Here is a 26,877-nt window from a genome sequence, read left to right on the forward strand (position 1 = left end):
ATTTTATATATACACACTCACCTTGCCTATGTAAGGATAGACTATCCACTCTCATATGAGTCTCGTTTTGCACACAATGAACACTTAGGCCATGATGATGATACAAAGTTCCTGCCATGCAGTTATTAGATTTCCACATGAACACACAGTTTAAAAGGTAAGTTTATTAATTGCACAACCTGATGATCATTTACTGTTCGGCAAGTGGAAGTGGATCATCAAAAGTTTTCATCCTCATCGTCTCTCTGCTGAGTTGACTGAAGAGGAGGGGGAGAAGGGGGGAGAGGGGAAGAAGGGGGAGAAGGAGGGGGAGAAGGAGGGGGAGAAAGAAGGGGGAGGAGGGAAAGGAGGGAGAGGGAAAGGAGGGGGAGGAGGAGGAGGAGTAGGGGGAGGAAGGGGTCAGGCTGCTGCCTCAGGGCTGAGGTGGAAGAAATGGAGGAGGTACAGAGGAGGCAGGAGAGGGAGGCACACTCGGTTTATGTAAATACATGACAATTTCTAACTTTTTTTCTGTTTTCTCACGTCTCTAAAAAAAATGTTTCGATATGGTACCAACCCTCCTTCCACCACTTGCTTTCATTTCAGTGCCTGTACCACAGAAGGGTCCATGTCATAAAAGAAATCAAAAACAGTCTTGAATAATCAGAACCCTCTGCCTGATTGTCTGATGTCCGTTTTCTGGCCCTGCTTCTTCTGTCTTCCTCCTCATCGTCTGGCACGGACTCAGAAACACTCAACTCCATCAAGCTGTCTTCTGTTCATTCTTCCAGTGTGGTGTCTATTAGCTCTTGAATTTCTCCAAGATCTGTATCTTGAAACCCGTCACCACCCACCTTTGCCATATCCACAACTTCTGTCGTGATTTCCTTGGTTGGCTCTGTCATAAATCCTGTGAATTCATGCACATCTGGGCAGTTTCTCCAGCAGGAATGTCCTGTTTCAGGCTTGATGGCTTTCACCGCTTTTTGTATAACAACAATGGCATCTTCAGTGGTGTAATCTTTCCAGACTTTCACAATGTTCTCTCTTATGGGGTTCTGGAGCCTGAAGATTAAGAGACTCAAAGACATATTTCAAAAAGAAAAAAGGCAAGACCAAACTTTAGTGTCTAGGTATTAAACTATGAAGGAACACAAGGAGGCGTCAGACAAGTGGTCACTTTTGGAGGGAGAGGTTGTGATTTTGATGAGGGTTAGCAAGGTTCTTGACCGGGGTGATAGTTTCAAGGGCGACTTGCCTTATAATGACTCATTAATCTTTCAGTGAGATTTTTTGTATCTGTGTTTTAGTTTACAATAAAAAAAAGTTAAACAAAAAACTCAAGTTTTCCCACATATACTTGCTTGCAATTGCTGCTGTCTTAAGACAGTGGCTCAGAACAGACTTTGGTGTCAAATAAAAGTAGTTTTGATTTCTTACTCTATTACTCACTAGCTGTGTGACTTCTGGTAAGTTGCTTTGCCTCTTTGAGCCTGCTGTTCTTCACCTGGAAGATGGGACTGATATCGTCATCAAGCCCACAGATTTGCTCCAAGGATTAAATGAGGTTATGCAGTTACAACACTTTATATGATGCCTGGCATACAGTAAATGTTCAACAGAGATTAGTTATTACTGGCATTCAAACATCAATGATCATAGATTAATTTAATGGGTCCTTAAATGTTGTTAAATATTCACAATATTTATAGTCTTTTAGTATTTAAGGAAAACATATTTCTGCATTGATTTCTACTCTCCCAAAACACCTACCCCCAAGTTAGGTGTTATAATTTCTTTTTTGTGAACATGTTTTTATGACAGAGTATTATCTGGAAACTAAAACCCTACTATACATGAAAATACTTACATGGCTGTATCACTTCATAATCTTTGGAGACGATAAATCTGATGGAAATTTTGGATCAGCGATTTATGAGTCTCCATTCCTGCTCTTCTCACAACCACCGGGGAAGACACTTGGTTCTCGCTTCAAAGGCAACTTGGAAGTTTCCTCATTCTTTAAGAAGCTTTTGTACGTATTTAAAGTGTTTATGTCTTCCTATAGTTTGTGATCACACTGTGACCGCCCACCCCATTCCTGAATATTGTATGGAAAATAAACGAGACCCGCTGTTCCTGGAAATTTAGACATGCTAATACATTACTGAAGGGAGTTAGGGAGTTAGAAGTGACCAGATCTTGTCGCTGTCTGTCTGAGGGGTTGTGGACGTAAGTCTGTGTTTCCTACTACTAAGAAATCTCCTCAGAAAAAAAGATTTATGAGGTAATCAAAGGGAAAAATTAAACTGGAACAAATATATCTCATTAACAAAGCAGTCAATTCCCTTTATTTTTAAAATTTTATGTACACATATGAATGATCTGTATAATGTACATTCAATATAGAAAGCTTTATATATTTGATAATGTATAGAACATTTCACAATTACACTAATCTCTTACATAACATCTTTGACATCTGTTTTTAAATTTTTTGCTCAAGCTCCTTTCTCATTCGATTTGGTGAAGCCAGTTATATATATCGACGCGTACTGTGAGCTCTCGGGAGTTAATGATTGGGGGTATCAGTGAACAGATGCAGGGACAAACCCTAATAGTGTTTGACCATGGGAGGAGGACAGCCACATAGACTCAATTCAGGAGAGGAAAATGCCCTTTTCCAGGGACAAGTGACTTAGCCCAATTTCTGTAGACTGTAGTTCAACCCCACAGTCACGCTAATTAAAAAAAAAAAAAAAAACATTATAAAAACTAGGAAGAAAGTTTTCTCTTTTTGATTCACAGTCTTGTAAACAGATATAAAGGAACAAAATGTGCTTACATACATCAAGAAAATAGTTCTTGTGTACCCACTTAGGTTGATCCACAGAGTGCTTTCTTATCGTGTGATGCAATTGAAACCACTGACTTTTCCTAAATAAAAATATATTCATAGAAAAAGGAATAACACTGTCATGAAACCAGGAGAAAGGCAGTAAGAGTTTGCTTCAACGTATCATCTGTAGGAATGTGGACGGGGCACTGACTGGCCTTCAGCCTTTAATGTCTCTCACGAAGGTTTCAAGTCTGATAGCCAAGGTCGCCTGCCTCATGGTCTACGGGAGGTGGCAGGTTAGACATGACTGACGAGGATGTCCCTGCAGTAAGGTAGCCAGCAACTCCAGGCCCTGCAAGAGAGAAAGGAAAACATTCACCTTCTAGAGAGCAGAATCATGTGAAAACCTTGGCCAGAACCCCATGAACTACCCCATCACAAGAAACTGATCATCTATTGGGATTACCTAAATGTACATCTAACCCTTAACAAACAAGTACCATTTTCATGGTTTGCTTCTGCTATGTGACAAAGTTAAAAATTATGCTGGACAGTAACACTGCTGAGGAAATACGGAAAATTTTTCCCTTCTCACATCTGGGAAGTTCAATTAAAAAAAAAAAAATCCTGGGCCATGAAGGATAGCTATGTCATAAAAGAAGGGGGTGGCGGGGACAAACAGAGGAAAGAAACTCAGTCAACCCATCCAAAAGTCATACGTGATGAAATTCCTAACAAAAACACTTCTATCCATCAAGTTAACCTATTTTCATTTGGTGCAATTAAAAAAAAAAAAGCTATTATAGCAAGTAACACCAAATGAGTAAGGGTTGCTACACGAAGGTCAAAGAAAAGGAAGGCTCAGGACATGTCATAGGTCAAAACGAGAATGCTATGGGAACAGGTATCACTGTTAGTTTTGTGTCTTCCTTGACTCTAAGAGTCTCTACTATATGAAGATGCTCTAAGGCCAGCATTTATCAACATGTGTCCTATGAGCACAAATGGCCGTCGGCCCTGTAGCTCCTCTTAAACATTGCAGACATTTAATTACATCTCAGAATCACTGCACAAACAGTACAGAGCACTTGCAAGACACGCTGTAGCATAATAGCATACTGAGCAATACTTTCAGCTTAAATAGTAGCAAACAAGGCACACAGCTAAGGCACATTGAAGGGGTAGGACTAGAAAGGCAGTGGAAGTGGCATGCATTTAGCAAAATGGTTCTCTACCTGCTTCTGAGAGCTACACAGAAGTTAGCAAGCTGCCTGGCAGAGCAGATCTAAAGCCCGCTCCTGAGGTGAAGGGGGCTGCTGCCAGCGAGAAGGGAGGGAGAGACACCTGAGGGAAAAAAGAAGTGTGAGCAGCAAGGGAAGTTGTGAGGAAGCGCACACAGCAGAGCAGTTTGATGAGGACCAAGGTGTAACAGGGGCTGGTGCTGGACAAAGGACACGATTCAGATCATCTTGCTTTCCCCCGCAAGCATTTGTCCCAGGATGTGAAACGGCGCGTACCACTGAGCACACTGTGCGTCTCACAGGTGATTACTCGGCCAGGACGACTCAGCCTGTGTGAGCTGTAACATGCCACGCAAGCACCTAGCACTCGAAACCTTCAACTCAAAAATCTTAGAACATTTTCCTGTTTGAAGGCCCCGTGAGCCTGCATCTGTCCACCCCTGCCTTCCACCAGGCAGGACACCAGGCTTCACAGCCTGCTCAGGAAGACCACTGGGCCAACATACCCCTCCCTCACAAGGTGGTTCAGAGCAACAGCACCACGCTGTTACAGCACTGCCCACCAACCTGTCTCTCTGTGAACCTCAGGCAGTAGCAAGATCACTAGGAAACTAGCAAATAGGTCTCACCAAACATGTAACCCTTAGGAATAGAACCCTGAACACTCCAGATCGGTCTAGTTTCTGAGCGCTTCTGACGGTGGGTTCAACTTGGTTCACATCAAACAAGTAGATTACAAAACCAAATCATGAATGCTACATACAGAAAATGAGCTAAGGCTGTGGTCCTCAAACTGTGCTGAGGCACATGGGCAAACTCACAGGGCACTGCTGGAAAGTCCTGATACAGTGCCATCTGCTGGCACCATACCAACAACTTTCAAGGTATTGTACATAACCACTTAATAAACTTAACTATTCAGTTTTCTTTTTGTCTAGGGATAGATGGAAAAAAATGTGAAAAGAGAAAGTTTGGGAACCTCTGGGCTAAAATCTAAATTGTGAAATCATGGTCTCCAAGGATTATCCAGAATATTCTAGCCCTATCACTTCCCTTTTTAGGAAAGACAAACCAATTCCCAGGTATCTCTGTAACTGAAGTCTGAGACGCCCCCTCCCTCACATCCCGGCCTCTGTGAGGGCGTGGCAGGTTTCCAGGGGTCAGGAATTACAGTCTGGTCATTAGGACGGGACAGAGCAGCTGTGCTCTCCAGAGAAGGGTCGGAGGAAAGAGCAGGAGTTGCCAGAAATGCAACACGTGGCAACAGCGAGCAAGGCTGTGAGACGTGAAAAGAAAGAGAAAAGCTGGAAACTTAGCCAAGAACACCAGGCATGGGGCTGGCTGCCGTGATGGAGCACTGGAAGGAACACAAGCTGGTGAAAATGAACTCGGGCTTCTCAGTGGGGGAGAGAGAAAAAGGAAGCTCTACCTCAGCAGCCAATGTCCTCCAATGACCTCAGGGAATCTTTTCTAGCAATGCTCACATTTTCTAACATCACTAAGTAAAAAGAAAAGCAAAAGGCAATAACAGCCAACTCTGAAAAGAACTAAGGGACTGGTTTGAGGAGAGTCCCAAGAACTGTATGCTCTCTCAGATTTAATGACCTTAGGAAGCCAAGTTAACTATTTCACATGCCTCTAATTGAATAAATATGTATAAGTAAAATGTTTTCATCTCCAATTCTAGCTCCTAAATGTTGACATGCCTGCAGGCTCCAGCAACGGCCTCCAGAATGGTCGCAGTAGCACCAGGCCTTCCGGGGTTGAGACTTATCTCCCCTTTGACTGGCGTTCGGTGAGACCGGCTGCCCCTTGAGCCAGCCCGAGGACTTGGAGACATCTGTACACAGCAGCCTTTCTTCTTCCCTAACCCTCTTTCATCCCTACACAACTCCTCACAGCTGCTGCTCACATTTCAGAAGCCACCCCAGAGATCCAAGTAAAGGGAAAGGCATAGATGGAAATCTTTACTCCCGTTCTTTCTCTATAGTTATTAGGGAATTTGGATGAAGGTGAGGACCAAAATGATTTCTAAAGGAAGCCTACGTTTCTGAAGATAAACCCCTCTTCTGTGTCCTAACCACAGCCTGTAAGCCAAAGACCACTGGCTGTCTATCCCAGCCAGCTGAGTGGATGAACATAAACTACAATGGACAACACACAGAACGAGAAGAGGCCTTTCTGCAGGGAAGCTGATCATCTACACCTTAATATTCTTTTTTTAAATTTTTTTTATCCTCACCCGAGGACATTTTTCCATTTTTTGTTCAGGTAGAGTGGGAGAGAGAGAGGGGAACAGAGAGAGAGAGAGAAACATCGATGTGAAAGGAACACATCGAGTGGCTGCCACCCGCACAACTGACCAGGGCCGGGGACAAACTGCATCCGAGGTACGCGCCCTTAGCGGGAACCGAACCCGGGTCTCTCAGGACTGCAGGCCGACGCTCTAACCGCTGAGCCAAACCGGCCAGGGCTACACCTTAATATTTTTTAGGGCCAAATTTTAAACTAGTTCATGCTTAGTTAGAATAAGGCAGATTTTCCAATCATAACAGTCTACATATAAAGTAATGCCTGTAATGCCACAAAAATGAGGTACTATGTAAGAGTCTAAAGAGGTAACATTTTTAGTTCCCAATGAGAAGCCACAGCTCTACCCCAACTTTGATAGAGATATGGACCCAACTATGATCATATTCCAGGTCCTTCCTTCCACGGAAGTCGCAGGACAGGATGGAGAAGTCAGAGGGAACCTGAGGCCCTCTGCCCTCCATGCACACACAAGACCAGCGGCCAAAGCACATCATACACCTCAACTCTGCTTATAAATCTTAGTGGATTAATACTCAAGTGGTCACTGCGGGGAAAAAAGATGTATCACAACTAACTCTAAAATGAAAACCGAGCAAAACTTTCTCCAAAGTCCTTATTTATGAATATTCAAGATTAAGTCTTAATGATGTATAAACTTCTATACTAGCAATCAGGATAATTAAAACAATTACACTGGTGTGAGAAACACTAGGTAATAATGTTTTGTCTCTCAATGTACCCACATCATCTCTGGTTAGAGGAGGAGTTAGTGCTGACATTTTTCACATACTGTTGAGCCTTGAGCAATGAGAGGTTAAGAAGCATAGACCTCCCGCATGGTTGAAAATCCAAGTATAACTACACCTGATCCTCCTCATACACGGATTCCCAACCTTGATGTTGACCCTTGAACAACCTGGGTTTGAACTGCATGGGCCAACTGAAAAAAATCCACATAGAACTGGAGCTGCAGTTCAAACCGCACTGTTCAAGAGCCAACTACAATTTCAGGCAGATGGCAAGGACCACCTCATACTCTTAAGGTTAATTTCAACTGAAAACTTTTATACCAGAGACTACACTGCATTTTCAGCATAGAGCAATATACTGCGGGACTTTCTTTTTAAACAGAAGCCAATATGAAAATGAGTATTTTAAAATTATTTTGCAATTAGTGTGTCAAATGGACAGATGTTCTGAAGCTTCAAAACTGTATTACCTTTTGATCCCTAAGCAGTAAAACAGCCTTTCCTTTATGACACCCACATATTTCATCCCTTGAAAGGACTATCCAGAAATAGTTAGTAAAAGTACAAGTTAATCACTGGAAACTTGGAAAACTAGCTCATGTGTGAGTCTACATATTTGGAACCTCAACCTGTTATTTTGACAGAAATGGAATGATGCTACTATGTTTCTGATACTATTGGTTCTGATTAGCTATTTGCCACAATTTTCACATGTTCAAGGTAAACAACTATGCTCCAAATGTAACCTATGACACCATTAATTAATTTGATCAAAATTGAGCAGAGCCCATGTTTCATCAGCACACACGTCACACACAGCAGTTCACCTGCTGCCCTGCTGAAACCAGAGGCCTACTGCCTGGCCCCAGCACCTCCACACAGGTCGTAGCCTAGGAGAACCCTCTGTGGGTCGCAACCCCTTTGGGGGTCGAACGACCCTTTCACAGGGGTCACCTAAGACATAACAGTAGCAAAATTACAGTTATGAAGTAGCAACAAAAATAATTTTTATGGTTGGGGTCACCACAACATGAGGAACTGTATTAAGGGTTGCGGCATTAGGAAGGTCGAGAACCACTACTCTAAATGCTATTTTAGTCTAGTTAGGGCAAAAGGAAGGTGCAAGCAGCTTCTGCCATATGTCTTAGGGTAAACCGGTGGGTGTGATTTACCTGTGAGGTATCCTGCTGTTTGTGAGTCAGAAATAAACAGATCATGTTTCTGATCTTTGAAGGCACTCCAGACTGAAGAACGAGACAGGATTTCATTCACCTAGGGAAGTAAAGCAAACTCTTTAAACATAAATAAATTAAGGACTGCATAGTGAAAGATGAAACTAAAGACAAAAAGCAAACTTCCAAGACAAAAGGAAGAAGTACAGCTCAGGAAAGACCCAAAGATGAACGAAACCTAGCGTTCCTCAAACACACTATACCAGGTACACCTCATTAAACCAGACCCAAAGAAGCCCTGAGCCAGTCTTCCTTCTAAACGTGGACTCTATTATTTGAACCTACAATTTATTGATTTGTATATAACGTGAGCAGGAACTTTCTTATGATCGTAACAAGGGGCTGACCGCGTGGTATAGGCTCAGAAAGATTCCCAAGGAAAGGGTATGGGAGAAGATGCCACACACTCAAACTAATACTCAAACTAATCTTTTAAATTATGGGTTGTGACTTGTTAGAAGTTTATGAAATCAATTAAGAGGATTGTGACCAACACACTTCAGAAAATAAAAGAGGTTCATATAGAAAACATCAGAGTATCACATGTAAAATGAATAAATACTGTTCTGTAAGCTACACACACACACACACACACACACACACACACACACACGAGTAGAAATAACGTGTGTAAATGTCTACTAAACTAAGATGAAAGACATATTTCTTCCTGTGTGACAAAGATTTTTGAAAAGTTTAGGAAATTCCAACTTAGAGATTATCTTTTGCATATCGACATTCACACCAAATATTTATTGAGCACTTGGCATGTGGTGCACACAGTGGACACACGGTGAGAAAGACAGCCTGTCTCTGAAAGGCTTCCAGGCCAGTGGGAGAGACCGCACCTGATGACTCAGTGGTGAACACTAAAGCAGAGCTAAACATGGGGGCCATGTGAGCCCGAGAGATCCCCTGTCCCAACCCTGGAAAGAAGCAACAGTGCAAGTGATCGGCTGTCAAGGTGGTGGAGGAGCTCCTGTTTCGGAAACTAGCACACATCTTTCCTCTCCCTGGCAGCGGAAGGTGGGTGTCTGGGGTACTCTTCTACTTCCATCAGCAGAGTTCTGAGACAGTCTGGGGAAGGCAACAGTATGCACGTGTGCAAAGGAGGGGCTTTGCTGGGCATTCAGAGCACACAGGCAAAGCCCCCCAAGTACTTCACGTACATCTACAGTTAATGACCACAGCAACATGGGCTGTCTCTCTTCTGTAATATCACTTTAAGTTGTTCAAATGATACCAATAGAATGGACAAAGGCGTAAAAATGTTTCTTTAGTTGGAACACACACACACAATGAGTGGATTCACCAAAGGAAGGCTTTAAGTCAATTTAAACCATTGGTAGGTAGAAACGATCCAAATGTCCATCAACGGATGAACAGATAAAAAAACTGTGGTATATACATACACTAGACGATTCTTCAGCCTGAAAACGCATGACACACACTACAAGAATGAACCTAACGAATATACTAAGTGACAGGAGCCAAGACACAAAAGGTCACACAGATTCCATTTACACGAAATACCTGAAATAGAACTAACAGAAAACAGAGTGGTGGTTCCAGAGGCTGGGGGAGGGAGAAAAGGGGAATGACTGCTTAATGGGTCGAGTTTCCTTTTGAGAACTAGATAAGGTGGTGGTTACACAACACCGTTAATGCACTACATACCAGTAACTGTTCACTTTAAAATGATTAATTTTATGTTACCTAAATTTCACCTCAATTTGGGAAAAAGAGAGAATATTAGTAGATAGGGCTATCCAGTAACACTGAACAGGGAACTCCTCAGAAGCAACAAAATGAATGGAACCAAGGAGGAAAATTGATTTACTGAACTGGCTTGAAGCATATGCATGAGCTGAAACACATTAATATATATCTATGCAACAAAAAAGAAAACTAACACTTTACACATGCTAGAAAAAAAAGAAGACAGAACAAAAATGATGTTCTGTAACTTTTATATGGCACTATGGAATGTTCCATGAATGTGGTTATCACTATCCAACAATAACTCCTAGAACTGAAAGTTAAACTTAATCAGCACTAAATACTATTCTTCAATGCTGAAGAATTTCAGCATTTTTCTTTCTGAAATGTATAACATGCTATCACTATACAGAAAGAAAATACTCCTGGGCAACTACTTGAGTATATGGTTTGTGTTTTTTCACTGGTTAGGTAGGAGGCAGCTATGCTAGTCCATCGTTGGTCTTGTGATCAGCTCCAGTTACAGCCAACAGAATCTCACTCGTAAGTAGAACCTGAGCAGAGGTGCACGTATCACCCCTGGCCAAGACCCTTGCTTTGAGAACACCTTGCTGTAACTGGCAGATCAAAGTTAGCCCCGGCAGACTCACCTGTTCTCCATGCTGCAGGCTTCGCGTCATTGCCTTGAGAGCTTTAACAATCTGAGCCTTAGTGGCTGCTGGACTGTCCAGAGTTTCGAGGCCGATGCCTTCAAGTAATTTTAAGAGGTACGGGACCAAGTCTACTTTCAGGGCCTAGAAGACAATATTAAGTATACATACATGCTGGAAACAATGTAAACCATCCACTGAAGAAATAATTTCACCCCTAGGACCACACCCAGAAGAGGACAACCTGCTTTATTTTAATGACAAATGAAGATTTTTAAAAAGTATTTAATGATAATGGCATTCTTATTCAGTAAGATTTTAATACATGCCATCAAGTGTTCTAAATACATATTGATACATATTTTATTTAATCTTCCCAACGCCTAATGATGTAGGCACAATTCTTATTACGGATGGGAAAAATCAATGTACAAAGGATGGACCGTGCTGACAGTCACAGCACTAGGCAGTGCCTGGATCTAGACCTAGATCTACAACAGGCAGAACTGAGCTTTCAGCCACTACACTGGGTTGCCTCCTCTAATGTCACTACACGAACAGGCACAACAAGATCTGGAATATCTTAATATTTTTTTCACATTTTCTTAAAACTTCAACCTATGCATTCACCATACATTTCCTATAAGCCTACTAAAAGCTAAATAATACTCTGGTTTCACACAATTTTCAATGCCCGCCCTGAAACTCAAAGGAAAAATGTGGAAGGAATTAACATTTAGTGACTGCACTTTTTTTTTTTTACCAATATTATTCTCATAACAACCCTGTGATGTAGTCATAACCTTCTTTTACAGATGATGAATCTGAGCACTATCAGGCTAAGTATCATGCCTGAGGTCACAGAGCCATCAAGTGGTAGAACTAGCTCATGTTCCTTCCAATAGAACAAACCCTCCAAACCAACTGTAACTCTGAGCATCAGAGCACCCAATTATCCTTGAGATGTACCCAGGACCTCTAACCTGCTTAAATGATGGGGGACGGAGGAGGAAGAGGACATTTGAGAGGAAAAGGGGCTTGGAGAACAGGAGGGCCGGATAAAAAAGATGCAGAGCTCTGTATTCAGGCTAAGGATGTTAGATGTCACTTGGTCATCTGGCAGGTAATGAGAAAACTGTTAAAGGGTTTGGGGATAAAGAGTAACCCCATTATATTAAGAGTTATATTTTAAAAAGATCACTAACACAATGGTTTTTAATTTACTGTATGCTTTTTGTTCCTTCAGTGTCTGTCTACACTGGGATCCACCAAGACTTATTTTCATTAGGTGGGTAGTCTCTTTGAAAAGGACCAAGAAAATCTTGGCATATTTCTTAAATATGACTTAATAAACAAAGAAATTAATAAAACAGAATGAATCTTTCCAAAGAGGGTGCAGCAAATTTTACAAAGCAAGCTAAGAATAGATGCCTAGTAGACAACAAAAATTTTTAATTTAAACTTTGGTAAGATGTCTGGCAGCTGGCCCACCTTGTCTGAGTGTACATATACATTGTGCCTGTCTATGTGAGTGTATAAAATATAAAATCATGCATGCACAACCCATAACTTACCTCTCTGCCAAACCTCAGTCAAGGAAACCAAGCAGTGCTAGGTAAGTAAAAACCTATGTGTCTGGTGTGTTTGCTTTCCTAAAATAGTATTGAAGCTAGAAGTCACTTACTTGTGCTACTAATTCACTCTGCTCCTTCTGAAACATTCGATTAATTGCTTCACAGGCTAGACCAACAATATCTGGTCGCTTTTTCATTCCATTCATCAGTGGACCAATGGTCTCTAAAGATGCCATGGCTCGAACACACAGCTAAGTGCCCCAAAAGAGAAGGTTACTTGTAGAGTAACAGTATTTTATATAGCACAGTAAATACTATAATAAAAAAATATATTCAGTCTTCTATTAGTTATACCATGTAGCTCATAAGCAGAAAGGCACACAGTAGGGAAAAGATTCATACTACAATGTACATTCGTCAGGAAAAGGGAGCAGAGATAAATTCTGGAGCTATAATCTACTAAATGGATTTATCAATACCTCGTTTTCAGACAAAGCATGGATAACCCGAATTGCGCTCTTAGGAATGGCATTGTTCCTATGATTCATTGCCTGGATAACTTTGGGAAGATGGCCCAATGGTGGGACTTGGTCGGCCAGCTGAGGCTGTGCACTGAAGAGACATACTGTAGCCATGGTCAAAGTTTCCAAAGTTTCTCCCTGGGGAGGGTACAGAACAAACAAACTATAAAATACTAATAGTCCTAAACACACCCTTGACAATTATTTGATGATCAAAGTTCTATGTACTGATACTTGAAAACTGATTCACAAATCTTAAAAGAAAAACTTCCTGATCTTGATTAAAAGATATGAATTAAAAAAACTTTAAGAATCTGATACTTTCATCTTCGTAGCTTTTCACTGGGCAAGGTAACCTCTCATTTCTGTGGCAGGTATAAGAGACCATCTCCCAAAACACAGTACTAGAAACATTTAGATAATGTTATAAAAATTTCGGTTATCAGACAACATCAGTAATTCAGGAAAATGCAGAACTAGTGAAGTGTTTTCCCTAGCTCTACTAAAAACCCCACTGTTTAACATGTCTGATCGCCATAATGCACTTTCTCTTGTGCATAATGGATTGCAAAGACCTGTAACATACCATGATGTGCAGACATACATATCTATAACATAATGCACCGTAAATAAACATGGAAACTGGGATGTGCCCCCCCAAAAAGTGACATAGTAGGGAACTGTAGTGTTTTTTCCCCTTTCCAAGCTTCTACCTTGAAGATTTCATTATTTAAATAAGCTATATGCAGTGAAAATCTCAGTAAAGAGAAAATGTGACTATGGAAAGAAAGATAGGTAAATATTTCTATACTAATATTTTTTTTGAAGTTTTGCTAATCTAGTAATAGTAACTAATAACTTTTAAGTACTCGACACGTGTAAACTACCCCACATATATCAAAACCCAAAAAAACCTCAGCTTTCAGCCTTAGCTGGTATGCTCAGTGGTTAGAGCATCGGCTCACACACCGAAGGGTTGCAGGTTCAATTCCCAATCCAGGGTATGTATCTGGATTGCAAGTTTGGTCCCCCGCCTTGGTTGGGATATATGCGCGAGGCAACCAATCAATGTCTCTCTCACATGGATGTTCTCTTTCTCCCCACCTCCCTCTCTCTCTTCCACACCCTCTAAAAAACAATGGAAAAAATATTTCCCAGTGAGGATTAACAAAAAACAAAACAAACCTCAGCCTTCAGGGTAAATGCTGTGATCACTCAAAAATGCAGCAACCGAAGCAGAGTCATAAAGTATTTTACTCAAGGTCACAGGGCTTAGAAGCGAAAGAGTTCAAACCGGGATTCAGGACCAGCTAACAAGACAGGTCAGGATCTTAATAGTCTCTCTCTATAGCAAGCTTATTTAATTCAACAATAGTCACGTCTATACCTCATTATTTTCAATCTAAAGGTTCAATAACAGAACCTTATATACTACCAGTGTTTCTAACTCACCAAATCAAGACCAAAGCTACTTTTGCACTTACTCCTGCTCTCCAGGTAGCCTTTGGCTTTGAGCATGGGCACAGAGTTCGCCCATGTAGTTACTACTCTGTCAATTTCTGTAACAAGGTCATCTTTGCCATTTATCGGAAAGCCGAGTAAAGAACATGGCCTAGCAGAACACACTTCTATTTAGGTTTCTACACTGAACATTTAGGTTTCTCCTTAAAATTATACAATCATTGGAAATGGGTGGCAGAAACCTTCTTTCCGAGCTTCTACAATGGTCAGAGATAGCATCTTCAAAAATAACCATTTTACCAAGGAGTTGCACTTTTGAACATGCCGAAAAAAAGATAGGCATTTTTGAATTTAAATGTGGCTGCTATACTGAAAGAGGCAGCCTTTTCTTAAGCATAGTCAGTGAGGATGGTGGAGGAACAGAAACACTATCAGTGTATTCAGTAAACTATCTGATGGGTGATGCTTACATGAGGATTATTCTTCTCCAGGAGCTCAGTTAATTTTTCTAGTAGTGCAATAAGAAATTCTCTAGGTTTTCTTAGAACCCAAGCTGGTTGTGCAATAAAGATTCTCAAGAAAACTCCTCCAACAGCAAGTTCACCCTCTGCTTCTCCAAATACCACAGTGAAATCTTCAGGCAACTTTAAATAGAAAAAGAACCACAATCAGGTCACTTAGTTGTCACTAGTTGTACATTAAGCAATAAATGCAAACTCTATTAAAGACATCGTTATGAAATTAAGTCATCCTTAGTCATTATTATAATCAAATCATAATTAGTGTAAGTTTTATTGTCTCTCAATAAAATTCAGAAAAGATGTTTTAATTACTTACTTTAAAAGTATTCCTAGTTCTATGTTTAAAACCTTATTTGCCAGGGGAAGATCTTATTGTCTTAATGACAAAGTATCTAAGTAGCTGGCATTAAACTGACTCAGCAGGAATTTTTAAAAACAACAACAAAAAAAACCCCAGGAAAATATAAAATACCTTTCCCCGAATAAGAGTATATTTACCTTCCAGTTTATATCAGGGTTGTCTCGCTGATTTTTAAAGTGCCTTAGGGGAGAAAAAAAAGGAATATCAAACTTTAGTCACAGGTACACTTTCATTAGCCTTTAGAATAAGTCTGAGAGAGCTGATAGACAAATTGTAAAATGTTTACCCTTCCCAGCGACTTTACCTGAAGCCTGTAAGTTATGATGTCTTTACTTACTCTAGCATCATTTCTCTAACTGTTGTGGACACTTTATCTCTGGAACTATCATTCCAAATTAACTCTGGATTTTCATGAGTTCCTTCGAAAATATGGACGGCAGCTTCGGGGTTGTCTCTCATGGCATCCATGAAAACGCTTGGCAGAAATTTCAGTAATGTAAGTCGAACCTAAATGAAGAGGTTTGAGAGAGAGAGAAAAAAAGATATATTGGAAACATTTCAGTATTTGGTTTGTTTTACATTTCTCTAAGATGGATTACTGCTGTAATCTGTGTTACGAATAATATGAGCCATAACTATTATCCAAAAGTCCTACAGTGGGACACAGATAAACCCTGGTTTATGCAAAGGTAGCTTTAACACGCCTCACCATGACCTGTTCCTCCTTACCTATCTAGATTCATTTCCATTTTCTGCCTCAAATTTAAGAAACTTTAAGAAGTTCAGTACCCCTGGTGTCTAAAGTTCCTGGAGCACACTATACCGGACCATGCTGTTCGCTGTTCTCAGAACATCCTTAGCTGGCCTGTCCCTCCCAACTCTACCCCATGTCCCCCACCCTCGAGAATAAATTTTTCTCACCTTTTGCATCCTACAAATATTTTTAGTGCACTTATTTTGCAGTATCATGTTTTATATTATACTGTGACTTTTACCAAAAAGTATTTAAAAAGCAGCTTAAAAAATAACCACACATCTAAAACACACATACACACAAAATGAAAATTAGTGTGAGGCATAGTTAGTACAAAGGCAAAATGAAAGCTGGGAAGGTAAGTTTTTCCCCTCAGGTCTTCACATGGTTCTCACTCCCTCGGGTCATTCAAGTCTGTGCTCAAGTCCCATCTTCTGAAAAATTCCCCCCGCCCAGGTGTCTTGCTCATTGCCTGTATCCAGTAGCCAGCTGGCACACAGCAGATATTCAAAACCTTACTTGAATGTATGAGCCTAATATGAAGTCAGTACACAAAGGAAACATTAAAAGCTCTGTATAATTGCTAGTGACTGACTATATATTTAGTTCTGACCTGTCTAGCAGCCAATGAACCAAAGGAAACATGTAAGTTACATGACAGCATCTATAAAAAAGGAAGTATGCCACTTTTCTTGATCATGACAAAATTCAAATAGGAAGTGATCCCTCATTGATGTATATACTATCAGACATTAAGTAAAAAAGTTCACATAATGCAAATCCTTTGGTCATAAGCCTTCTGAGTTATGTCATGGTTACTCAGGTAGTCTAGAAAAAGAGTTGGCAAACCAGAGGCCAAATCTGGCCTGCCACCTAACTTTGTTTATAAAGTTTTATTAGAACACACACAGCACACCCATTTGTACAGTTACTGTTTATGGCTGTTTTCTTGTTACAAAGGCAGAACTGAGTATTTGCAGAGGTCATATGACCCAAAAGGATAAAATATTTACTATCTGGCCCTTTATTTAAAAAGTTTACCAGCATCACCCCTACTCACACCAGGTGCAAAAATTCACTCAAATGGATCTAAAACAAAAATACAAGAGCTAAAACTATAAAAATCTTAGGAGAAAACATAGCCATGGGTTTGTTATAACCTTGGATTAAGCAATGATTTCTTAGATATAACATCAAAAGCACAATCTACAGCAACAACAAAAAATATAATTTGGACTTCAGAAGACACCATTAAAAAAATAGTAAGACATCTACAGAATGGGAGAAAATATTTGCAAATCATATCACCTAGTAAGGAACTGGTATGCAGACTACATAAAAAAACAATTACAACTCAATAGTAAAAAGATAACTGAGCAAAAAAATGTAAACAGATATTTCTCGAAAAAAGATGTACAAATTGCCAAAAAGACACATAAAAAGATACTCAACATCACTAGCTACCAAGAAAATATAAATCAAAACCATGAGACACCACTTCACACCCACTACTGTGGCTATAACAAAAAAAAGATACAAAATAACAAGTGTCAGAGAAGATGTGAGGAAATTAGAACTCTCACACACCATTGGTGGGAATGTAAAACGGTGCAGCCACTTCGGAAAAGAGTCTGACCATTGCTTAAAAAGTTCTAACTAGTATTACTATAATTCAGAAATTCCATTCTGAAAAATAAAAAGACATAGCTACACAAAAACTTGTCAACATGCCAGAATGGCGACCATCAACAAAACCTCAAACAACAAGTGTTGACGAGGGTGTGGAGAAAAGAGGACTCTAGTACACTGCTGGTGGGAATGCAGACTGGTGCAGCCACTATAGAAAACAATATGGTGTTACCTCAAAAAGTTCAAAATGGAACTGCCATTTGACCCAGTGATCCCCCTTCTAGGAATATATCTTAAGAAGCCTGAAACACCAATCAGAAAGAATATATGTACCCCTATGTTTGCAGTAGCGCTATTTACAATCGCTAAGATGTGGAAACAGCTCAAGTGTCCATAAATAGATGAGTGGATAAAAAAGCTGTGGTACATACACACAATGGAGTACTATGCAGCTGTAAGAAAGAGAGATCTCTTACCCTTTGAGACAACATGAAGGGACCTGGAGAGTATTATACTAAGCGAAATAAGCCAGTCAGAGAAAGACAAGTATCACATGATCTCACTTATTTGTAGAACATAATGGACAAAATAAGCTATTGACCAAAAGAGATCCAACACCATGGAAGTAGGGAACAGACTGACAAACCTCAGAGGAATGGGGTGAGAGGAGAGGGAAGAGATAAACCAAGTAACTTATATGCATATATGCAAAACCAATAGACATGGACACTAGGTTAGAAAAGGCAGGAGGAGGGTGGGAGCGGGAAGGACGAAGTAAATAGGAAAAAAAAGGGGGGGACATCTGTAATACTTTCAACAATAAAAAAAGAAACAACTTGTCAACAAATTTTCACAGAAGCATTATTCAGAGCAGCTAAAAAGTAAAAACAATCCACATGTCCATCAACTGATAAATGGAAAAACAAAATATGGTGTATCTATATAATGGAATATTATTTGGCAATAAAAGAGAATGAAGTACAGATACTTGCTGAAAACACTATGCTAAGTGACAGAAACCAGTTACATAAGACCACATATTATATGATTCCATTTACATGAAATGCCTAAAATAGGCAAATCTATGGAGACAGGATTGGAGGTTGTAGGTTGGAGTAGGTTGGAGGTTACCAGGTGCTGGGAAGAGGGGCAATGAAGAGTGGCTGCTGACGAGAATGTCCCCTGCCCCCCAGGTTAATGAAGATGTTATAAAATTGACTGTGGTTGCCCAATCTATAAATATAATAAAACCATTGAATTGTACACTTGATATGTGAGAATTGTGTAGTATGTCAATTATATCTCAATAAAGCTGTTACAAAAAAAGGGGGAGGGATTACTGACCCCAGCTCTAGAATCTCTTGCTGCAAATCATTCAACTAAGGAGCTGACACTTGTACTTTTCCTATATAGAAAATTTAAGTATGAATATATTCTCCTACATAAAATTTGTTCCTCATGTATTTCAAAGGTCAAAAAAATTACTGAAGAGCTCAAAGTCAAAAGCAGTATATATTTATATACCTAAAACATTACTTAAAACACTAATATTAAATATTATAATCATGTGCTACACAACTCTAGCTTTAAGAAAAATCAATATTAAATATTCATATTCATATAGAATATTCATATAGACCAGTTCTATAAGCATCCAAATGTAATCCTAATGTCATCAATCATGTAGACGACAGACTATTAACCTCATTCCCAAAGTACAGTTGTTTCGGGTCTTGTGACAGATTCTCAATACCTAGATGGTAAAATCAGACAAGAATAAAATAACTGAAACCAGCTTGTTTTACTGATGTAAACTCAGACTGAAGTGGGGGTCAGAGCCTTTACATCATGGTGCTCCCACATTTTGGTGGGCTGGCCCAGACATGCTTCAGTGAGCACTATTCCTTGCATAACTAAGTTATAACAACAGAAGGAGACTTTGACTACAGCTGTGTCTGGATGGAATTCTATTTAGAAGTATCCTCTGTCATAACCTAAATATACTTTTGTTCTTTCTTCAAGGGTGATAAGTAATTTATCACCATTATCCAAACACTTTCCTAAAACTTCTCAATTCCAGTGCAGGTTTCTCTGACTATAATTTTTCTCAAATGAGTAATATCCAGGAACAATTTCAGGTATGTCAATCTTCCAACTTTCACGTCATCATTTCCTTATTCTCACCTTCTCGAACATTGGTAAACATCAAAGTAACAGAGCCTTAATAATCCATTAATTAATTTCTTTTTTTTTTATCCTCCCCGAGGATATTTTTCCATTTTTTTGTAGATAGAGAGGGAGGGAGGGAGAGGAAGGGAGAGAGAGAGAGAAACATCGACGTGAAGGGACACATCGAGTGGCTGCCACCCGCACGACCAACCAGGGCCGGGGACAAACTGCAACCGAAGTACGTGCCCTTAGCGGGAACCGAACCCGGGTCTCTCCGGACCGCAGGCCGACGCTCTAACCGCTGAGCCAAACCGGCCAGGGCCCATTAATTAATTTCTAAGAACCTATTTTGTGCTCACCTTTGGACCTATTAGTTTATCTGCTGTCATTTTAGCAAATAGTTCTGCTGTTTGGGCTCGAACCTGTGGATGCGTTGAATTGCAGAACATATCTAGTAAGTAAATCAAAGCTCCTATGAAGGAAAAGAGAATTAGTATTTATACTACACATAAATCAATAGAAATCATTTACAACCTTATTTTAACTCGATGCAATTGATTTTTTAAAAAATTATAAGCCTTCCAAAGCATTCTTCTAGTTTACAGACTATATAAAGCAGCTTCATCATTATCGAGCATGACTGGATTAAAAAGCATGCCACACATTACCTTTTGTCATTGCTTCTTTAATTATTTTTGTACTTGATGTCAAAGCATAAAGAGTTTCCAGAACAAGCTGACGACCTGCAGAGGAAAAGACGTTTCAAGGAACTCATTATCAGTAAGCTGATATTTATTGGGTATCAATTCTGTGCTCTAAACAGGGTATGATAATAACCAGCAAGACAGACATCATCATGACGTCATTATGAATAAGGAAGCTGAGACACAGTTTAACCAGGCCATGGTTTCAAACCCAGTGAGTGGTATAGCTCAGTTTTGGATAGAGGTCGGTCTGACTCCAAAGCCCATATTCATAACCAGTACAGTATACTATCCTCCTACCACACTGTTCATTGCAGAAACAAAATCTTCAGATCCTGACACCCAAGGATGCTTTGATCAGGCACCTAAGATTTTTATCTGGTACTATTATCTTAGGGAAATGAGCCGAAGTAGGAGTTTCCACGACACTATTCCAATCTAAGACTTAATAGCATCCTTCTGGACAGTCTGTGCACCTCCCCTCCTTGTCATGGAATTATACTGGACTTGACTCTTCTATAGCCAAATGGCAATGACAGACAGGTGACCGAAGAAGTAAAGAGTTAGCAAAGGGAGAGGCTGCCAAGTATTAGGTTGAGACTAAAACAGCAAAGGCTGATAATCTGTACTACGCTAAGTTACCATGCAGGAGAACAACACTAATTGGTACAAGCTTTATTTTAAAAAATCAGGTTGGTATATTTTTAAAAACTTGATCTCGTTTTGGTGGCAATAGTCTCTATCAGTATAAATCAGTAAAGGACAAATAATGCACAATTCAACTCTACAGTTCAAGCCTGAACACAGGGCAATTTTTATCTTAAACACTTTTTTCTATCATCCAAGAACAATTATTCTTGTTAATAAACCATGGAATATTAGTCAATCCTCAATTACTCATGTGTAGTTTTTACTCAGCAATTTGAAAATCCTGTTATTTTCCTTTGCTTCTGGACCTCTGTCACCTCTTTCAACTTTTGATAACTGAAAAATAATTTTATTAATTTAATGCTAAACATAATTAGGAAGACAAATTCAATATAAAAAATACTATTTAAAATATTCCGAAACTAAACATGGATAACACTGTGTCAGAGGCTTTGTGTCATCTGTAACAGCTCCCCTCTACAGACTGGCCGTGCTGTGGTTTCTAAAATTCCACTTGTGAATATACGTACTTGATGGTAACGAATGTAGAAGAGCCAATAAATTGGACAAAACCATTGATTCAGCAATATTGTTGACACAGTCTTGGTTAGATGTCACTATATTCACAACCTGAAAATTAATCAACAGGATATTAAGAGTTTTGGAAATAATTTATGACCTAAATTAAATTAAGTCAATTTAGCCAGACCTAAATAAATTTAAGGCTTTACAAAAGTGAGAAAAATGTTTGGAGGACAAAATATTTAATTTTTAGAGAAGAGTTTAATTTTTAAAAATTGGCCTTATTATTTGATCTTTTGAGAAATAAAATGTTAATGCTCATATCTACATTATGTGCATTATCTTATTAATTTAGAGGTAATAATTAAGTATAATGATTTAACAAATATTTTAGTGCCAATTCACAACCTTGAGGCTTGTAAGAGCCCTCGCTCCTACACTGCAGAACCATGGTGCACAGCGTGCTGTGTTCCAGTTACAGACGTGGGATGGGGAGCTTGAGGAAGATGATCACCTTCACTACTGTTTTTAGAGGGAGAGAGTAAATGTCTTCAGGGTCCAGCACAACAGACTGTGTCTATCTTTCCTTTCTAAAGAAGTGGGCATAGTTTTCTTTTGAAGAGGATGACCTCCCAAGTCTAACTTTCATAGTACACATCTAAATGTGAACCATGTGGTCAGCACCTCAAAGCAGCATATCCTAGATTTAACGATGTTTATTTAAAATGTTACAGGGCAGCCCTGGCTGGTTTGGCTCAGCTGTCAGAGCGTTGGCCGGCGGTCCAGAGAGACCCGGGTTCGGTTCCCGCTAAGGGCGCATACCTCGGTTGGTTTGTCCCCAGCCCCGGTTGGGGTTGTGTGGGAGGCAGCCACTCAATGTGTCCCTTTCACATCAATGTTTCTCTCTCTCTCTCTCTTCCTCTCTCTCCCTCCCACTCTGTCTGAGCAAAAATAGGAAAATATCCTGAGGTGAGGATAAAAAAAAATGTTACAGGGTACTTTGAAGGAATTAAGTAGAGAAGCATGTATTTCAATTAAAAGAACGTGCTTGCTAAGCTTTTTGACCAGTTTAACTTTTATTATTAAAAATCTCTTTTAAACCAAAATGCGGTCTAAGAACACATTACACATATCCTTCATAAACCACTAATTAACCCATTACTACAGGGCTGAATTTAGTGTTCTTTAGAATAAATTGTGTTACAATGAGAGGATCTGCTGAAAAATGATCCTGGAAACTCACTCTAGTTGCATGTGACCAGGGACTTCCTGTTTCTCCCAGAGAAAAAGGCTCAACCCAAGCAGCTTTTCAGGAAACCAGTGATTTCCTTCTTCTGAAGGAGGGGCCTCAAACTCCCCTTGGAACCCTAGGCCTACAGGTTTTGAGAAGCTGGCTTTCCTGGACAGCTCCTGTAAACAGCATAATTCCCCAGTTGTCTATCTGTACCTTCACTGCAAAAATTGCTTTTGTACTAGACCCATAAGCAGAGGGGTGGTGGGAGGGGATAGTGCCCTTCCTCTGAAATTGGAACCCAATTCTCAATTTCATCAGCAGAGTGCCCTCATCTCAAATGTCTCTATGTGAAGACAATGAGAGATCGAATATATACCCTGATTCTTTTTCTTGTTCTGTGGCTTCCAAGCACCGAAGTAAAGTCTACTTTTTTTTTTTTTATCCTCATCCGAGGACATTTTTCGATATTTTGTTCAGATAGAGTGGGAGGGAGGGAGGGAGGGAGAGAGAGAGGGGGAGGGAGAGAGAGAGAGAGAGAGAGAGAGAGAGAGAGAGAGAGAAACATCGACGTGAAAGGGCCAAACCGGCCAGGGCGTAAAGTCTACTTTTTAACTCACACTATATGACAATATACACAGCATCTCAAGTTCTAATGCATAACAGACAATGAACACTGAGAGCATGACCTTGAACAACACTACAATATTAGCTCTTCAAAATGAGTAAATTAATTCAAAATTTAAAAACATGTTCACTTGGCTTAATAGCAAAATGAAAACAACAAAAAAAATATTAAACATCCATTCAGCTTCAGACAGTGATTAACCAAGGCTCAAATCATGTATGGTAAGTGGCAGGAAAGGCATCGTGTTTTAGCATAACATTCTTTTACCTCCAAAGCCAACTGCTGCACTTGACCAGCTCCGTGGACTCGGAGAAGAGAAAATATTAATTTAAAGTGCCCAATGCACTCACTTTCAGAGCCTAGGGAATAAGAATAAAATGTTTATTTTTTATTTCCAAGAGATGTCCTAAATTGCAAATCTTCAGAAAACCAATACACACTGTTGTTTACTGTCAATTATGAGTCTCTGATAACCTTTCTTAATATTTGTGAAAAGAATTGAGTCAAGTTCTCTCTAAGCTGCAGTAAATCTTATGCAAAGAGCAAGCTATTAAAGTTTCTTATGTTTGTTTTATTCCTATTTCCATCCCCACTCCTAGCCTTAGGCTAAAAATATAAAAACATATCAAACAGAACTCAAAAATAAAAGGTATAAGGTGGTAATGATACTTTTTATCTCCAGACCTTAGAGTTACTACCCCATCCACCCCAGCCTAATTATATCTGGGGACAGTATGACGTCATTTGGCTTTTAACTAAGACTGAGGTAGACCGCTGCCACTTGAGGACTACATTACCAACAAACAACTGGCATGCATATTAAAGGGCTCCTTGTGAAAACACAGAAAATTGAATGGTATTTCCATTCCTCCCACCTCAAACCCCAATCCTACATACTCACTACCATTTCATTGTTAATAAAACAAAAGCATTAAACAGTAAGGTTTTGTTCAGTGTATATCTCTTTTTATTACACGGTAGTAAACATACAGTGTAATTTGTAACCTTTTGAGGCCCCATAATTCACTATGATCCCTCAACTTAAAGGATCTGAAAATATTCTATAAATAGGTTACTTTTAAATTCCTCTTCAAATCATTTTTTAACAGTTAAGAATTATCATAAACACATCCGACGACACATACACCATTCTAAATTACAAGTGAGCATGAGATCCTGATACATGGACTTTATACATGCTATCAAAATAGAATTTCTGTGCAAGCCTTTCCTCACTTTTTATAAGTTCCAAATCAACAGCCTGCTTTGCTGCAATTACTTTGCACCTAATACACCACTAGTAATGTTCTGATGTGTCAGCTCCAAATAAAAAAAAGGAAGTTTTTCTCAGATTTTATAGCATTGCCTTTAGTAACACCCCAAAGTATATACCATGGAAATGACTAATTTTCCTAAGAATATTTCATTACTATTGTTTTACTGAAATACTTTGTTGGCAATGAACAAAAAGTCAGAATTTTAACAGTGTTGTAATAAATACTGAAAAGAACAAAAAAGTACCTGAACGATAATTATTAAAAGTAACTTAAATTCAATTTGTATTGTTCTAGGTTTTATATTCTACATTGGTTATCAAAACCAAAACTGGAAGAAATATTCAGATTTTCACTCATCTATCTCCCCTGGAGTAGGCAAGAATGATATGTTCTTGGAAATGTCCTCTTAAAGATGTTTAAACATGAAAATGCTCACATTTTTATTATTTCAAATTTTATACAACAAAAACTTCAGGCAGTTTTTCAAAAATATGAGTGACCATATGCACATGGCACTGTGTTAAGAACCAGAGATCACCTAATGAATCTAATTTAAGCACTTACACTTGGTATATCAACTTAGGTCATCTATTTGAAATTTTACACTATCAAGTTATTCTGCCTTTTCAACTCGCTGACTCTTATAAACATGGTGCCTTGGCTTCTCTTTCCAGCCTACTGCTTACAGATAAAAAATATTATGGGGGTCAAGTCTTCTTAAAATTATACCAGGTATAGCATTATAACCAAATAACTTTCCCTGATAAAATTGAGAATTGGAATTTTTTGAGCCCTCTATTATAAGGATCTAACAGATCACCTGGATTATATTTTATGACATTTCTGAGAGCCTCCAAAGCCATTTCCACTCTTGGCAAGCGGTCTCCATGTTGCTCTGACTCCACTTTTGCAGCATGTGTGATGGCCATGAATGTGTGGAGGTACTGGGCCTGGGAGCCTATGTAATCCAAGAGACTTGCAGCAAATGCTTTTGGAACCTAAGATGAGTGGAGAAATATTTAAAGATGTGTGTGCCCTCAGAAATAACTTATAACAAAGAATCCATAGCAAAAAATCAACCAACCAAACAACAAAAATTCAATCGAAACATGAATGTGATTAAATTATACATATACATAAATACACCTATGGATTAAAATGGGAGTGGAAAGCCCTGGCTGGTGTGGCTCAGTGAGTAGAGAGTCATCCCATGGGTTCAATTCCGTCAGGGCACATACCCAGGTTGCGGGTTCAATTCCAGGTGAGGGCACTTACAGGAGGCAACTGATTGATGTTTCTCCCTCACATCAATGTTTCTCTCTCTCTCCCCCACTTCCTCTCTCTCTTTAGAATCAATAATAAAAAATCCTTGGGTGAGAATTAAAATGGGGGTGGTAATGGGATAAAACCCAGTTGTACTGTGAAGTGTTTCTCAACATTGTCTGTCCCAATACATTAGAGGCCAAATATACTACCATCAGTACTTTAGTACAGCAATTCTGAGATTAGAGCACCTCTTCTCTTTGTCAATAAAAGTAAGGAATAACATTATATGTAACTCTACAATTTGGTTATACCTTAATATTTAAAAATTATATACATTTAGAATATAAACTCAAAAGACAGTTTTCAAAGACTTTACAAATCATTGAATTCATTTTGCTTAACAGCTAAATAATACACACTGTAGGTTTAGTAAACCTCCCCCTCCTTTTTTTGGTGCATGCCCCTAGCGGGAACTGAACCCAGAACTCTCTGGTCCGCAGACCAACGCTCCAACCTCTAAGCCAAACCGGCCAGGGCGTAAATCCCTTTTTTGATAAGAGCAAAGTCTAAAACAAAGCTTCACTTCTTCCCTCCTTATAAATTAATCAATCGCCAAATCATCCTTGCCATCCCCTCAAAACCAAAACCAAACAAACAAAACCCATACAACAAAATATTCCTACATGATTCCTAAACACTAAGAAGAAAAAGAAGCTCCTCATTTGCTTCTGGAAGTGATTAGGGATCATCAGAAGAGATGAGTTGGTGTGACCCCAATCATCTTCCAAAAATATCTTCATTCTCCATCTGTATTTTTTATTTTCTTCCAATAACTGGCCAAGAAGGACTTGTCTGGTGTTCTGATATTTTACAGTACATGGTGGCATTG

At 39.4% G+C, this 26,877-nt stretch overlaps 1 protein-coding gene across 3 annotated transcripts in view; it reads right to left on the minus strand.

Annotated features, from left to right (window-relative positions):
- Window positions 1-2,302: 2,302 nt before the first annotated feature.
- The window catches only part of DNAJC13 (DnaJ heat shock protein family (Hsp40) member C13), a 117,099-nt gene continuing 92,524 nt past the window's right edge, over window positions 2,303-26,877 (minus strand). The window contains exons 44-56 of one of the 3 annotated variants that reach the window (XM_036266123.1): window positions 25,543-25,720; window positions 23,713-23,804; window positions 21,595-21,694; window positions 20,381-20,455; window positions 20,072-20,184; window positions 15,498-15,667; window positions 15,298-15,340; window positions 14,749-14,922; window positions 12,776-12,955; window positions 12,407-12,547; window positions 10,723-10,866; window positions 8,294-8,393; window positions 2,303-3,170 (exon numbers count right to left, since the gene is read on the minus strand). In XM_036266123.1, the coding sequence (XP_036122016.1) occupies window positions 3,064-3,170; window positions 8,294-8,393; window positions 10,723-10,866; window positions 12,407-12,547; window positions 12,776-12,955; window positions 14,749-14,922; window positions 15,298-15,340; window positions 15,498-15,667; window positions 20,072-20,184; window positions 20,381-20,455; window positions 21,595-21,694; window positions 23,713-23,804; window positions 25,543-25,720 (1,617 nt within the window). In that variant the 3' untranslated portion in view covers window positions 2,303-3,063. Of the gene's footprint in view, window positions 3,171-8,293; window positions 8,394-10,722; window positions 10,867-12,406; window positions 12,548-12,775; window positions 12,956-14,748; window positions 14,923-15,297; window positions 15,341-15,464; window positions 15,668-20,071; window positions 20,185-20,380; window positions 20,456-21,594; window positions 21,695-23,712; window positions 23,805-25,542; window positions 25,721-26,877 lie in introns of those variants that run through there. The other 2 variants (XM_036266124.1, XM_036266126.1) reach the window with 2 other exon arrangements.

Source organism: Molossus molossus, unplaced genomic scaffold (genome assembly GCF_014108415.1).
Source record: "Molossus molossus isolate mMolMol1 unplaced genomic scaffold, mMolMol1.p scaffold_m16_p_18, whole genome shotgun sequence".
Taxonomy (NCBI): domain Eukaryota; kingdom Metazoa; phylum Chordata; class Mammalia; order Chiroptera; family Molossidae; genus Molossus; species Molossus molossus.